Genomic DNA, 15,996 nt, shown 5'->3' on the forward strand with positions numbered 1-15,996 from the left:
TGCAGAATTACATGACGGGGAGAAGTTATTTTGAACTTGGAGTAACTTTACATTGCTTTTATTAATGAGACAGTATAAAATATGGAACAAGAAATATAATGTACGAAGGGACAAAATTGTATAACAACCTACCAAAAGATATTAAAGAATTATAATCATTAAATGTTTTTAAAAAACGTTAAAACACCACATTTTGAAGGATTTCTCATAACTTATTTTGTTAGACCGCTTCCGGCTATGACTATGAACGAGACATTAATAAACAAATACCCTCATAGCTGTTATTATAACAAAAATAATAAAATAGTGTAGGTATTTCATTCCTTACTGTAAACATTTATTTTATACGTTACCCATCTTCGTTATTAATGTATCTACCTAATTAGTATTTATTGTAACTCTGTGTAATTATTGTAACATTAAATATAACGACTTAAATTATGTATAGTATATACACTACGATTTGTGATAAAGTTGGTTTGCAGTTATACCTGAGAATAATCCAAGAATATGCAAAATGTTGACTATATCGCTGACAACATTGTCAATACAATGTAATTATGAAATTTTCCGTATGTCAGGCAGCCTTGCAAATAAAAGCGGGAACGTTATACGTCCGAATAAACCAGTTATAAGCATTTTGTATAGGTTTATTCTGAGGTATAACTTTATGCCAAGTTTATTTGTAAGGCCTTATGTTTTTAATATATAGATGTTTGTTACACTACGACGCCTCTATTACTGATTCGTGCATCATGAAATTATTAAAGTTGTAAGGTCTAATGGAAAGTACACCGGATACATTTTTGCTCGAATTTTTTATATGTAGGAAGTTTCGGGCAGTATCTAGTTAACAGTAAATCGCATTATTAACACACTATTGATTCGAATTCGATTTTGTTTGGTTTTTCGTAATTCAAACAATTGTTTTGTTTTATTTATAGGAAAAACAGCTGGACTTTTAATGTACTTAGATAATACTGTTTTCTATTATTCAGAGTGTCACTCATATTAATGGATAAAATAGCGTTTTAACGATCAAAAATTGCATTAAATTATCCATTAAACTACAGAACAATTACGATAAAAACACTTAAATTAAAACGCGGTCCAACTTACAGGAGACTAATGGACACTAAATTTCTTTCTTCATTTATTCCGTCTCTTTCTCACACCTAGGTTTTTATGTGAGGTTAGTTATCTCACTTTCACACATCTACACACATCTATTATGGTAGTATACTAAGTTTATGGTTTTAAAAGATTTTTTTAGCTTGGGTATCACCTACATACTCTATCCAACCATAGATCACTTGATAAACCCGGCCCCACATCATTCTATCTATATTCTAAATTGACGAGCTGCCAACATAAAATTGCAACCGCTACTTCTACTATCTCTCGATTTACGAATAAAAACGCCTTTAAACTCATACCTACCGTTTTTGACTGGAGGATAGATCCTCTTAAGGTTAAATTACAAATTTCCTAACAATATCCCTTTTAGTACTTACTACTCACTTACGTCAGTTAAAGAGCCTTTGTACAATATTTAAGTTTGGGCTCAGCCGGGAAAGCTGGGCTTAAATTGTATTTTATACGTCTAGAGCATAGTTTCTCAACCTTATTTTGCTCACCGCCCACTTTGGAATATGTTTTTTTCTAGAGTATTCTCGTGTATTTTTTTGCCTTTTTAGACTATATTTTTTAATCTACCCACGCCCAATTTGCGCCATCTCAATGCCGCCTAATTTTCTCTGGTTCTTCTACTTTCCCCCCCGAAAGTTTTGTTATCGCCCACGTTGAGAACCTATGGTCTAGATAGATTGTGACGTAGAAAGTTTGACAGAGGTTGATGAGGTAGATGATGACGTAGACGAGGTTGACAGTTAACCTCTATTTTGAGCAATGCACGCACACTAGCAGAAAGTGATATACTAATCGCGAGTGTAAATCGTAGCTTGTCACGCACACTAAGGTAATAAACCTCGCCTACACATACGTCTAGATAGAGATCTAGACGTATAAATTATCTAAGAATTATATATAGTTTTCTAGTACAACAGAAATTGACGCATGTTTATCACTTTCATTAATTAATAGTTTAATCCGTATAAAATGTTTGCTTTTGAAAAGTACAGCTATAATGTATTGACATTTCTACGTTAAAACAATATACTTAATGTTGGCACCCCTGCGTACTTCATTCATTCTTTGTTTTGTCAATTAATTTAATGGCTTTCTGTCTCTTTCGCAGGTACAACGCTGAAGGTGAGGCAAGATAGCTATGCAGACGGTGTCGAACTGCGGTAGTATCGGCTTGTGTCTGTCGTAAGGATTTACCCCAGCGTGTAACGTGGTTCCGTGTCTAAAATCGTGTTCTAGTTGCTCAAAATTTAGTGTCAAACATAAAAGTTCCTTGTGATGGCTAGTGATTATACGTTGTGCGTCCTTACTGTGAATTGATTAGTTGGATAAGTGGATTTCAAGTGTTGTTAAAAACTTTTTAAGATAAGCGCCATCTGCTATAGAATAGCGAACTTAATTTTACATGTTATCAACGCCATCTGTTGAGCGATGGCGTCTTTGCTATAAGCGTAATTGTTGTGAATAGTGAACTCTGTTGTTGGACGGCGGAGGTATAAGTTTCGTTTTTAATATGCAGTGTTGTGATTAACGCCACTTGTTGTCGAGTGGCGCATTGCGATGGAGGCCGGGTACATACCGGCCACTATGGCGGGAAACGCGGTAAATGTTCCGCCTCCCGCCGTTGTGGCGCCACCGGCGAACGTGATTCGCGCCCCCGGACTCAAGAGGGGGAAAATGGAGGAAGCTATCACGGATAGGGTAAGTTGCAATTTCGAATTTGTAGTAAATATTCAGAACCCGTAACAGTTTAGTAAACAGGCATTAAAGACATTTATTTTCTCAAAATTTATTCCTTTAGAATTATTTTTTCGATGTCATTTCTAATATACTAGATACTACTACCACTTCGGAAACAAATGCCGCTCTGAGAGAGAAGTAGCGGCGCACGAAACTCTCCCAGCATTCTTTTTTTTGAGCTCTTTTTAATGAAATATACAATATTGTATTGTCATTGCTATTGCTATAAAATAATCATAATCTAGTCCCAGGCTATTCGATCACTTAGATATTCTTAATAAAACATTTAAATTTATTTATAGATAATGCCTGAACAGTGGCTGGGACCTTATTATAAAAGTGTATATATACACTTACCCTAAAAGCTTTTATGTATCTTATGAAGCCTACTAGAATTAGTTACAAGCAATCCCTTATTTCTGTGTTTTAATAATGAAAAATCACTATTAAGAGCAAAAAGTACTTAGTAGTAACAATTATTAATAAGAAGTAACAATTAAGATATTTTGTTATTCAGCCTAATTAAAGTGACTGCTGGAAGTGATTGTTCCGCATCAATGCGTTTATAATTCTTGTTTTGAGTTCTACCGCGGATGACACAAAACCGGCGTTAGGCCCGGTATCCACCAAAGCGGAGAGGAGATGAGACGAGAGGAGATAAGCCTAAAACCATAAAGCTGTGGACTGAGATTCCTTGTGCGATGTTTCCAGGACGATACGACATGAGGACCTTCAAAAACGCGCGTACAACTTCCTTAAAGGCCGGCAACGCTCCTGTGTGTCCTCTGGTATTGCAAGAGAATGTGGGCGGCGGTGATCACTTAACACCAGGTGACCTGTACGCTTGTTTGTCCTCCTTTTCCACAAAAATAATCCGCGAATCTGTCAGGTTATTTCCACCAAAGCGAAGAAGAAATGTGAGCTTTGAGAGGTCGAAATCAGTCAAGTGATATCTACGAAAGGCTTGTTCGCACGACCCGTTACAAAATTCTATAGGTAAATGAGACATCTCCTGTCCTCTCCTCTCCTCTTTATCCATTTCCACCGAAGCTAAGCGGAGAGGAGATGTGGAACTAACGAAATCTGATTGGCCATGGAAAATCCAAAAAGATGGGCATTAAGTCCGGACTCCTCGCAGACTTCGCAATGGGTCCTCCTCGCCCAATGATTGGGGAAATGGCTATCGAGCCATCGCTTAACTTGCACCTCCGTCTTACTGGTGTATGATACTTTTAACTTGTAGCCAAACGTCTTCGAGGAGGTCAATCAATTCATAGTTCAAATTTATGCTTTAGCCTAAAGCGATGTATCGCTCTCAAAGTGATGCTTATAAAATAATAGGAATGAAATTTAGGAATGAATATTCGTTTTGCCAAGGACAGGTCAGCTTAGAACGGATTTCACAGAAATGCTCACCAAAATTTATTTTTCAACATCTGACCCTCAACCCACTAACAATTACCACCCACCACATCTGCTCATGCTAAGTAACCGCTGCCATGGTAACTATCGCTATTGTATCTGTTACCATGACAGAACAACGTCTGTCGGGTCACCTAGAACATCCCTACTAATATTATAATTGTGAATGTTAGTTTGTTTGTTACGCTTTTACGCCGGAGCTACTGGACTGATTTTGATGAAATTTGATACAGCGATAGACTAGAGCTTGGGAAAGGACTTGGGAAAAAAATGGAAAACTTTAATTCACGTCGTTGAGCTATAACTGTACCAATAGTAGGTTTAGTTTGCCAAAGGAATCTTCCTAGAAATAAGATTCATATAATATGTTGGGAACGGGAGCGAAAACGGGAACCGGAACAGGAATAGATATGAGATAATCTTCAATTCCAAACTTGCTTATTATTTATAAAAACCCTTTATGTACGCAAACGAAGTCGTGGGTATCAGCTAATCTATATATATAAAAATGAATTGCTGTTCATTAGTCTCGCTAAAACTCGAGAACGGCTGGACCGATTTGGCCAATTGTCCTAGGTCTTGAATTATTTGTCCAGGGAAGGTTTAAAAGGTGAATAAATAGGAAAATGCTGCTAAATTAAATAAAAACAACAAATTTGTTTTTTCTTTGATGTGTCTATACATAATTTCTATGAGAGAATTTATTGACGCACGGTCTGACAGTTCTGCTGTGAAACAATTTCATTACAACAACAGGGTGCATATTTTACGAAATAATTCTTGATGATATGAAATATTATTGACAAATTAAAAAAAAAAAACATTATTTTATTTATTATATACAGAACAACGTCTGTCGGGTCAACTAGTGTTATATAAATGTATGCACGTCTTTAGTGTTAATTTGTGTTTCACGGAAAGAGTTCTAAATTGCCATTTAGCCCGACGAGAGCCCTTGAGTGAAGCGAGCCACGCTCAAAGAAACGCCCAAGGCTCTGGCGGAGTGTGTAGCCGCTCTAATTTAGAAATGAAAATGTTTTCTATGGCTCACTCGACTTGCGGAAAACTCGGTAAATTTCTCATTGACTAGTTCACTCGAATTTCAAATCAAATCACTTTATTCGTGTAGGTCAAGGGAATGACACTAATTGTGAATGTCAAGTTTTCTTTTAAGTTTTACATTTACCGCCACTTCGCATTAGGTTGAGATTTTATGAGAAGAAGTGGTATGAAACTCATTGATAGCGCAAGTTGATTTAAAAGAGTGGCTATGAGTTTTGTGCCAATACTTCTCATTAGCTCAACCCTTTACGAAGTGTTGGTAAATTCAATAAGAAAAACAACTTTTCAACATTCATAAGTGTCATTTCCGTGACCTACATGAATAAAGTGATTTTGAGTTGATTTAAATAGTTTTTTCGGTTATTTTTTTTAGTGAATCTGAAGTACACTTACTAATAATTTTTCTAAATATGTGTAGACCTATTAAATTTTGCAATGCAGCAATGAAGGTAAGCGCATTACAATTTGATTAGAGACAGAAATTCTGCCACAGATCGCACCCTTACTATAAGTCGTTAGGGAGTTCCATTGATCATCATATTTGACAACGATAAAGACTTCATAACGACGTTACGATAGGTGTCTCAAATGTCCGGGTAGCATATAAGAGATTGTGCCTAGTATTGTTAAATTGCTCCTAAGAATTGAAGAGTTCCGTTACTTTGTCATGGATCCCATAACCAGAACCTAACTAAACTCTCACCAAACTTCCCCTAAAATGTATATACCTTCCAAAAAGAATTATAGAAATCGATGGGCGCGATATTGACTTATTCATAAATATATCGCGCACATACTAATAGCAAATTAAATACTTTTATGGTTTTCTCATGGTTGCCATTATCAGATCTGGACCACACGGGAAGCACCAGCTTTCAAATAAAAAAAAAGAATTATCAAAATCGTTTTACCCAGTCGAAAGTTCTTAGGTAATAAACATAAAAAAACATACAGACGAATTGTGAACCTCCTCGTTTTTTGAAGTCGGTTAACGATCTAAGGTCCCTCTTTTAACTCTAACTGTGTGTTGTCAACTCGCCAAGCACCTACACTTTGAATAAGCAATTATAACACGTGAGTACTTAACACTAATTACTATGCAGCGCGCCTTCAGTGTTGCCAACAGGTTTTAACATGTGTCTTGTCTGATTTGTTGGTAATACACGTAGTATTTTGATCGTTTCGCATACAGTGGCTACTAGCATATAGACAAAAAAACTATGCGAGAGAGAATAACATCTCTAATCGAGATGCAGCAAGATAAATTCAAATTCAAATATTTTTATTAAGAATAGGATATAATATCATTTATTGAAGGTCAAAAACTATCACCCATTCGAAAAAGTATGCCTCAGACCTGAGAGGAACGGGCGCAACAAACTCAACAAATTTTTTTTTATATAAAAATGTGGTTACAATGTAAAATCGTACAATAAAATTTATTATTTAATAGCCTGTGGGCGGTCGCTGTATTCCCAATCAGTGGTATCATTAAGAAAGTCTTTTATAACTAAAAGTTATATACTCGAAACAACGCGAAGACCAACGACTGCATATGTTCTGAAAAAAAAAATCACATATGCGTGTCTATTTTTTTAATATACTTAGGTAACACTGAAAATGTTTAGAAAATAAAAAACGGCTTAATGTAGAAAGTTGCCTATACTTTTTTTGTTTTTCGAAGTAATCTCCGTTCCTCTCTACACATCGTCGCATTCGATGGAACCACTGAGAAAAACGTTGGGCCCATTCTTCCTTAGGGGTCTCTTCTATGGAATTTTCGCACGTTTTCACCGCATCTTCATGGCTCGTAAAGTGAATACCTCGAATTTTATCTTTAGTTCTTGGGATTAAATAAAATAAGTGTAATATTTTTTGACCTTGACTCATACCAATGCCTAGGCTTGCCCGTATATGCTGATAGGTCACTCTCTTATCTTACTCCATCATGCGTCGCACAGCACTGATGTTATCTTCAGTAGTCGCTGGTAAAGGACTTCCCTCACGCGGATCATCATTGAGATTGCTACGTCCACGCTTAAACTCGTTAAACCAATTGTAAATAGTGGCAAGAGATGGAGCTTCATTAAGAAATGCTAATCGCAGCCTATCATAGCTTTGTTGTTGAGTAAGCCCACAACGAAAGTCATAATAAATCATTGACCGAAAATTTTCTCGCGTTATATTTTCACGTGTAACAAGAGTTTTAGATTTGCTGCCAATTCACAAAAACAAATGACAAATGAATGAAATATACTATATTAGGTTACCAAAGAGTTCTAAAAATTGAAAATAAAAAAGTTTTCATAAGCAATGTTTGTAACTGGCCAGTTCTAAACATTTTCTGTGTTACCCACGTAGAAGTCACTCATTAACGGTTTCAATTACAAATGCTTGAACTTTGTTTTACAAGGTCTAAAATATGCATGTTCTGATGAAAAACAAGTCTTTAATAACTTAAAATGTCTACAAATACATTTTTAAATTGCTAAATATTTTAGCTCTGGGCATCTTTTTACTAATGTTGATTGTGTCTTGTATTAAGTTTTTATAACAGGTTAACTTGATATCCACAACTGTCGGATATAAAAGGCATTTATTTTGCTCAAAATTGATACCTTTAGAATTCTTTTTGATGTCATTTCATTAGAAATTATAGATTAGTATATTAATACTAGATACTACTATCGCTTCGGAAACAAATGGCGCTCTGAGAGAGAAGAAGCGGCGCATGAAACTCTCCCAGCCAATTTTTTGCGCTCTCTTTAATCATATATACAATATTATCATTGCTATTGCTATAAATAGTCATAATATAGTCCCAGGCTGTCCGATCATTTAGATATTCAGCTGTGGAGTAGCAGGATTGACGACAGATCCAATAAAACATATAGTTAAACATATCAGGGTAAAACCGCTAATCTGGCAACACTGCACTGCACTTAACTACTCCCACCAGTAAAGTAACTTGTAAAGTTCTAACTGCTAACTCAGTGTACAACAACGCGCCGCGCGCGAGAGGCGTGCCGTTAGATCGAATAATATAAAAGTGCCAGAAAAAATTCTCTGGACGCGAGCGATTCCTCGTAGACCGCCTGGACTCCTCCGTTCGTGCGTAGTTTTCTGAGTGGCCTTGTGTGTGTTATTTAAATGGTTGGTATTACCGAAATTGTGGTGACATAATAGCCGTGTGGAGGTGTTTGTTATCGTAGCAGCCTTGTTGGATAACCTTTTACTAATTGTATGTATGGTAATCTTAGGGCGACACTTAAGGTGGTGATGGTGCAAACATTAAAAATATTGCTATAACCCAAAGTGGTATATACATGGTCTAAATAAAACACGTTTAATGGATTAAAACGCGTGTAGTTCGTTACATTTTTTATTTTAGTTAACACGATGTTTGAAGACCTTTCCAGATCGTTTTCAGGGGGTTTGCAGTTGAAAAAAAAAAATCAAATATACGCAAAAATCTAATGTAATAACAAAGTTACAATTACACCCGTTTTAATCTTTTAAAAGTTTTTTTTATTTAAATGTGTAACACTCGCGTTAATTTAAGAAAATAATGTATATATGATCCAGAATGTGGATGCGAAAAACAAAGTTGGTTTGCGTGATTTTAAAATTTAAGGTTGATATGATCCACCGATATCTATTGTAGCTACCGTAGGTACGATAGATGTCCGTGATATATGATATTATTTGTTGGATGATTTGAATAACCTATACGCAAATTAGTACACAATCTAGTATATAAAATTGTCGGTTCCCGGTGTTTGTTACCAAACTCCTCCGAAACGGCTGAATTGATGAAATTTTTGTCTGCATATCGGGTAGGTTTGAGAATCGGCCAACATCTATTTTTCATACCCCTAATGATAACGGTGACCCACCCCTAAATATATATTTTTATTTTTTTGTCTATTTTTATTTATTATGATTCACCAGTTAAAAATACATAAAACTTCAAATTTTCGCCCTTCCACGATCTACAACTATTTTTGTATCGCGGTTTTTATATCATTCGGTTCCATCCACATATCCGCAATAGGGTTGCAAGATGGCAATCGAATACAATAATTGTAGTACGATATATTTGGTAGGTCTGAGAATCGGTTGCATCAATTATGAATACCCCAAAAAAAATTTTTATTGCTTTATATGGCAATAACGTTTGGTCAGCTAGTAATTTATAAAATTATAACGATAATATTTTTTTTTTTTAAGTTATAACCATCTCTGGTCTGGTGCACTCCAGTATCAGCTCGATCCATTGGACCGCGTGCAAAGCTGAGCAGCTCGAGTTGTCGGGACCCAGTCCTCCTCCTTTTCCATAAAAAAATGATGAAGAAAGTAAATTTCGCCAATATCTGTCTTCAAACAATTCGACATGTTTTTCGCCTCTACACCAGGCATCCTCATGAGATGTTGACTCGCCAAACTCTGGCACGAGACGTGGAATTAACACTCAAGAAAACTCAAAACATTTGGATAATTATGGATTTCCGCCAAATAACGCCTACTGTAATATTTTTTTAAAAATATATTTGGCTAATAACAATATAATATTGGGATCGAAGTACATAAACCCAATAACTTATTGAGCCTGCTAGCGCTCAGCGAATGCCCTCAGCCACCCACCAGCTTCTTTCGGAGGTGTGGACCGGATGCCTTCTCTTTACCGAAGTTTAAAATCACATCCTCGAGACCTACGTTTACGAGGCGTAGAATCTTCAGGGGGTTCAGGTGGAGTACTTTTATGTGAGGACATCTGTTAAGTTATAAAAGTTGCAACATTATATTATAACAATATTAACAAATTTAAATCCAGTATCCTGATGTTTGTTTCCAGTGAACTCCTAAAAACTAATGAACGGATTTTAATCGGGATTACTTCATGATGTGCGGTTTAGTCCAACTTGAGAGATAGAAACAAACGAAACAATTTCATTATAACAACAGGGAGCATATTTTATGAAATTATTCTTGATGTTTTGAAATATTATTGGCAAATTCCTATAAAACATTATTCTTTTTATTATCTATTGGTGTATTTAGATTTGGCCACTTACATAACATCCAGTCTCCCAAAAAGCCTCTTTACTCATATACAAGTAACAATATTTGTGAACGCTATCTCATAATTATATTTGTTTAGCTTTATCTGAGATGAAAATAGCGCTATTCCGTTGCTTAGTTGTTAACAACTTAATTGTAATTTGAAATAAACTTGTTTCAATTGTATATCTGTTGAAATTCTTGCGTAAATTTTTAAATTCACTCGAAGAGTCAGAAACTTTTGTTTAAAATGAAATTGCCAGTTGTATGTGTAGATATTTTTAAAACTTATTTTCAATAATATATTATACAAACAAAAACACTATTTCAACAATGCTCAGTACATACAAAAATTTTCACTAAATCCATTCGATTTAACTTATAAGAATGTACACAGCACTAATGTTGCATACTACGTCAGCTGTATAGCTGCAGGTATACTGCTATAAGCATTTCGGTGACGCGAACTCACGAGATTTCACCCATCCAAAAAGTGTGTAACTATAATATATTTACATTATTATTTTAAATTATTTATTTATCGTCAGCGCCCGTTATGAGCATGTCGGTGACGCGATCCCATAAGATTTTCCCCTACCAAAAAGTGGCCAACGCGGCTAAAGAAGTTTTCACTTCAAAAATGGGCAAATAAAACCGATAAGTAAATAAAATGTTTTAAGTTTTAATAACTTGATTTAATAAAGATTAGTGTTACTAGTGTCTCAATGAATGAATGGAAGCCTTAACAAGTAGCCTGTGGTAACGAAAAATTCATTATTAGAATAATCATAGACCCGTCTTGATAAATTCAGTAGGTTTAGCTACATTGTGCCTGAAAGAAAACTCATGTTTATTTTATATTATATTTATTTTCTTGATAGATTTCTTTGCGAGTAGTTTTAAAATTGAGTTCTAACAAGATGCGAAATAAGTCAAAATGTTTTGTTATCGCAAATACTTAATGATTAGAACCATGGAATATTTTTTTTTAATTGAACACCGGGAAAATTGAGAGGAAGAGACCAAGAGGCCGGAGCCCACGACGAATATTTGATCAGACCAGTCTGATCAAATATCCGAGCAGACTAACCAACCTGAGTTTCTTGCGCCCATTCTTCTCAGGTCTGAGGCAGTCTCTTTTGAATGGGTGGTAGTTTTTGACGTTCAATAAGTGATTATAAATCCTATTTTGAATAAAAATATTTGAATTTGAAAAAAAAAAACACATCAGCATCGCACTCCACCATGCGACAGACCGAAACAGATGGAGGGAAGCTGTAGGCGAACTTAGGCGGAGTCACGATCCTCAGCAATGAGGGAACGACTGTGAAGAATTGATATTTTTTTTAAAGAAAACTAGATATATCCAATGATTTTATGTTAATCTCTCCTGTTATATAAATCCGAGGATTTTAATTAGTTGTGGTTGTGGTTCGTTGGCATGTCGGCATTAGTTTAATTATTATGATTATCACCTCGAAAATGGTTGAATGACAACATCCCGACGTGGAAGTAAGCTATGTTCTCAGCGGAGGTCGAATTCGCAACATCAAATTAACGAGTAGTTTATATATATATGTCGCAGGGAAATGATTATAACAGAGATTTGGTCAATTCCCTAAGTGATTTGATCAAATTACGGAGTATTGTCAAAGAACACCACGACTTTATCATTTCTCTAAACAAATCTGAAGAAAGACCTGGAGTGAAATTAAGAGAGATGCTCAGGACCGATCGCGATGGAGATGCAGTATGGATGCCCTCTGCCCCAGCTAGGGGATACAGGAATTTAATGAAACAAATCTAGTGATTTGATCAAATGCCAGGGTTGGTTCCGTGTATATCTAATATATAAAATTCTCGTGTCACGGTGTGCGGGACCGAACCCCTCCGAAACGGCTTGACCGATTCTCATGTAATTTTGAGTGCATATTGGGTAGGTCTGAGAATCGGACAAAATCTTTTTTTCATCCCCCTAAATGTTAAGGGTGGTCCACATTTTTTTTAAAATTTCAGCATTAAAAAATACATACAACTTCAAATTTTCACCCATCTACGATCATGATTTTAATATCGGCAATACAACGTTTGCTAGGTCAGCTAGTATATATATGTAGTGATGTTACTGGGCAAATGAGGCTTAACACCTTATGTCTCAAGTTGACGAGCGCAATTGTAGTGCCGCGCTGAATTTTTGGGTTTATCAGTAAGCCTGAGCGGCACTGCATTGTAATGGGCAGGACGTATCGATTACCATCAGCTAAACGTCCTGCTCGTCTCATCCCTTATTTTCATAAAAAAAAGCTTAAATTAAGTTTGGTGGACTTGCACTGAAAATTCTAAGTATAAAGTTATACCTTTCTATATCGCTGACAACACAGTCAATACAATGATAATTCTGAAGTTTTCCGAATGTCAAATAAACGCGGGAAACGTTATACATCCGAATAAACCAATGATAAGAAAATGTCTATTTGTTCACATTTACATATTTTTGGTTTGTTCTCAGTTTTTGCTGTTTATTTCTAAGGCCGTAAAACTTTAAAATAAAATATTTTCACTTACTTAATTGATTATTCATATTTCAAATTGAAAAAATGTAATATTATATAACTAGTGGAACCGACAGACGTTGTCCTGTACACACGTCTTAAATTTGAAAAATCGGTGCAGACGTTAGGAGGAGTTCACTAACATACAAATGAGCAGGAGAATAATATTATATGGACGGAATTGAGAGTGTAAACCAATCTCAAATTCACTGGAACACACAAAAAAATCATCAAAATCGGTCCAGCCGTTTAGGAGGTAGTTCAATAGTGAATCTTAACCGTTCTCGAATCCACCTGAAGATACACACCAATCTCAAATTCACTGGAACAACCAAAAACTTCATCAAAATCGGTCCAGCCGTTGAGGAGGTAGTTCAATTGTGAATCTAAACCATCCTCGAATCCCCATGAACTCACACAAAAAATTTCATCAAAATCGGTCCAGCCGTCTAGGAGGAGTTCAGTGACATACGCACACATGAAATATATATATGTATATATATAAAGATATAATGTGGCGGTTACGTAAATTTTGTTTGATGTACCCATTCATTATTACGCTTTTAGGCCACGCTTATCCCGTTTTCATCTACTTTGAACATATGCCCTTAAGGCGACACTAAATGCCAGCGACCTTGAGCGATTTGAGTTAACGGCTTTCGGCCGTATGTAACAAAGCCAATATTTTCAAAATTCTTGCGTGGGAAACAGTTTATATGCTTACAATCCTCGTTATTCACTACTAATCTGAATAAATATACCTACACAAACAAGTACATGCTATAAGATTAACATTTCTGAGAGTTGTACTAAAAAAATGCGTCATGCCATGCCAAAAAACTTGTTTAACTGCAAGGAAAAGTGGTTCAAAAAGGCTCTGGAGTGTTAACTATAACCAACAGCAAGCATTAGCAACCTACAAATAAGACTTAAGGAAATGTGTAAAAGGATTAAGTAGTGTTCATAACTCGAAATGCTATATTTTCACCAAAAAACTTGTCTAAAAACACCCTGAATGCGTGTTTTCTGCTTACCCTTCGCCATAAGTGTGCAATTTACACATCACAGTCCTTAATTGTTTTTGCCTATAATTATGTGTCCTCGTAGAGTTTATTCGCAGTAGTCGACTGGTCTAGTGGGTTGACAGTAGGCTGATGTTTTGGCAGTAAGGTCGCGTTATTGTGTCAATAATATATAATATTTCATATTGCGGTGTTCGTCCTTGCTGATGCATCCAGTGTGGAGGCATTAATATTTCGCGGTATTTCATCAAATAATTTGAATTTAAATTCAAGCTATTGTATCGCACACCTGTTGGATGGTTTCTATGATAGTAGACGTTAACGAATATATCAAATCTATTGTTAGAATACGTACCTTGTTTATAGCATCTATGACTTTCTTAATGATACAACAGACTTTTCTGAGCGGCACTACAATTCCGCTCGTCACCGTGAGACATACGATGTTATGTCTCATTTGCCCAGTAATTTTACTAGCTACACTAGCCCTTCAGACCGAAACACAATATAATATTACTTCTTCACGGCAGATATAGGCGCCGTTGTGGTACCCACATTTTGGCCGGCATCGGCAAAGGAGCCTCCCACTGGTTAATACTGGGAATGGAGCGACTAAGCCTCACCCTATTTTCTGACGAATGATACATGTAGATACGGAAGATATCTACGAAGAAAATACAAACAGATCTATAAGATATGACGACATGGATTGTTTGGAGAAAGCTCGAGCTGGGCAAATATAATTGAAATTAAAAAAAAAAAAAGAAATACAATTAAAAATAGCGCAAAAAAAGAAGGCTGGGGCGTTTCTTGCGCCGCTTCTTCTCTCTCAGAGCGCCATTTGTTTCCGAAGCAGTAGTAGTATCTAGTATATTTGAAATGACATTAAAAAGAATTCTAAAGGAATCATATTTGAGAACAAAAAAAAACGAAGTGTCTGTATGTATGGCATATAATACTTTCTTACTAAATGCATTAAACTATTTGATTGTCTGTTTGCAACGGCATTTCTCCAAAACGGGTGGACTAATTATTGACACACTTTTAACACAAATTATCTTGCCCCAAGTTTAGCATATACAGGGTCTGTCGTAAATAATGGATAATCCGATAAGTGGAGGTAACCCCGATGTCAGGCTACAATGAAATCTAGTTTTTACGTCAGTTTTACCAACAGTGTAAAAATGATGCATACTTTTAGTTTTTTTTCTAAATTTTTGCTCCTTTGATCATTCAATGGGTTGCCATTTCTTTAAAATTAGGTATTTTTGTGTATTTTTTTTTGACATCGTACTCCTAAAGACTTGTTTTATTAAATTTAACTACATTTATAGCCGTTGTTATCGTGAAATATTATTAAAACTAACATTTTAAGTAATTTATTTCCGTTTTTTTGTAATTACTTGTAGTTTTGAACCATGATTGTGAAAAAAAAGTATGGTGCTATAGCTGCCCATTATCTTAAAAACATGGCTAGTATGTGTAGATTCTAAAAAGGTATGAAAGTGGGTACCTTAGCAAATAATATTAGCTCCAAGAGCAAAAGAACTAAGCTAGGTCGGGATTTCAATTTCTCAAGTAATGTCATAATTTTCGTGATTCAAGCTATAACACACCAAGACATGATTTTATTCCATTAAGAATGCAATTTTAATCTAAATAGTATCTGTTAATTTGCATTCGTAAAAAATACATGCGACTATGTGTAACCAGTTACTACAAGTTTATTCCAAATTCAAAGGGATCTTAAGATAAAAATCAACAAAGACGGTTTTTACAAAGGCCTCCTTACGTGTGAGAAGGACAACTTTTTCACAATCATGGGTCAAAACTACAAGTTATTACAAAAAAACGGAAATAAATTACTTAAAATGTTAGTTTTAATAATATTTCACGATAACAACGGCTATAAATGTAGTTTTATTTAATAAAACAAGTCTTTAGGAGTACGATGCCAAAAAAAATACCTAATTTTAAAGAAATGGCATCCC

At 35.5% G+C, this 15,996-nt stretch overlaps 1 protein-coding gene across 9 annotated transcripts in view; it reads left to right on the forward strand.

Moving 5' to 3' along the window:
- LOC126974692 (mitogen-activated protein kinase-binding protein 1) overlaps nt 1-15,996 on the forward strand; it is a 147,111-nt gene that overhangs the window by 25,395 nt on the left and 105,720 nt on the right. For 4 of the 9 annotated variants that reach the window (XM_050822251.1, XM_050822258.1, XM_050822260.1 and 1 more), the window contains exon 2: nt 2,258-2,847. In XM_050822251.1, coding sequence (XP_050678208.1) covers nt 2,707-2,847 — 141 coding nt within the window. In that variant the 5' untranslated portion in view covers nt 2,258-2,706. Of the gene's footprint in view, nt 1-2,257; nt 2,848-8,370; nt 8,612-15,996 lie in introns of those variants that run through there. The other 5 variants (XM_050822257.1, XM_050822253.1, XM_050822254.1 and 2 more) reach the window with 2 other exon arrangements.

This window comes from Leptidea sinapis, chromosome 33 (assembly GCF_905404315.1).
Source record: "Leptidea sinapis chromosome 33, ilLepSina1.1, whole genome shotgun sequence".
NCBI lineage: Eukaryota > Metazoa > Arthropoda > Insecta > Lepidoptera > Pieridae > Leptidea > Leptidea sinapis.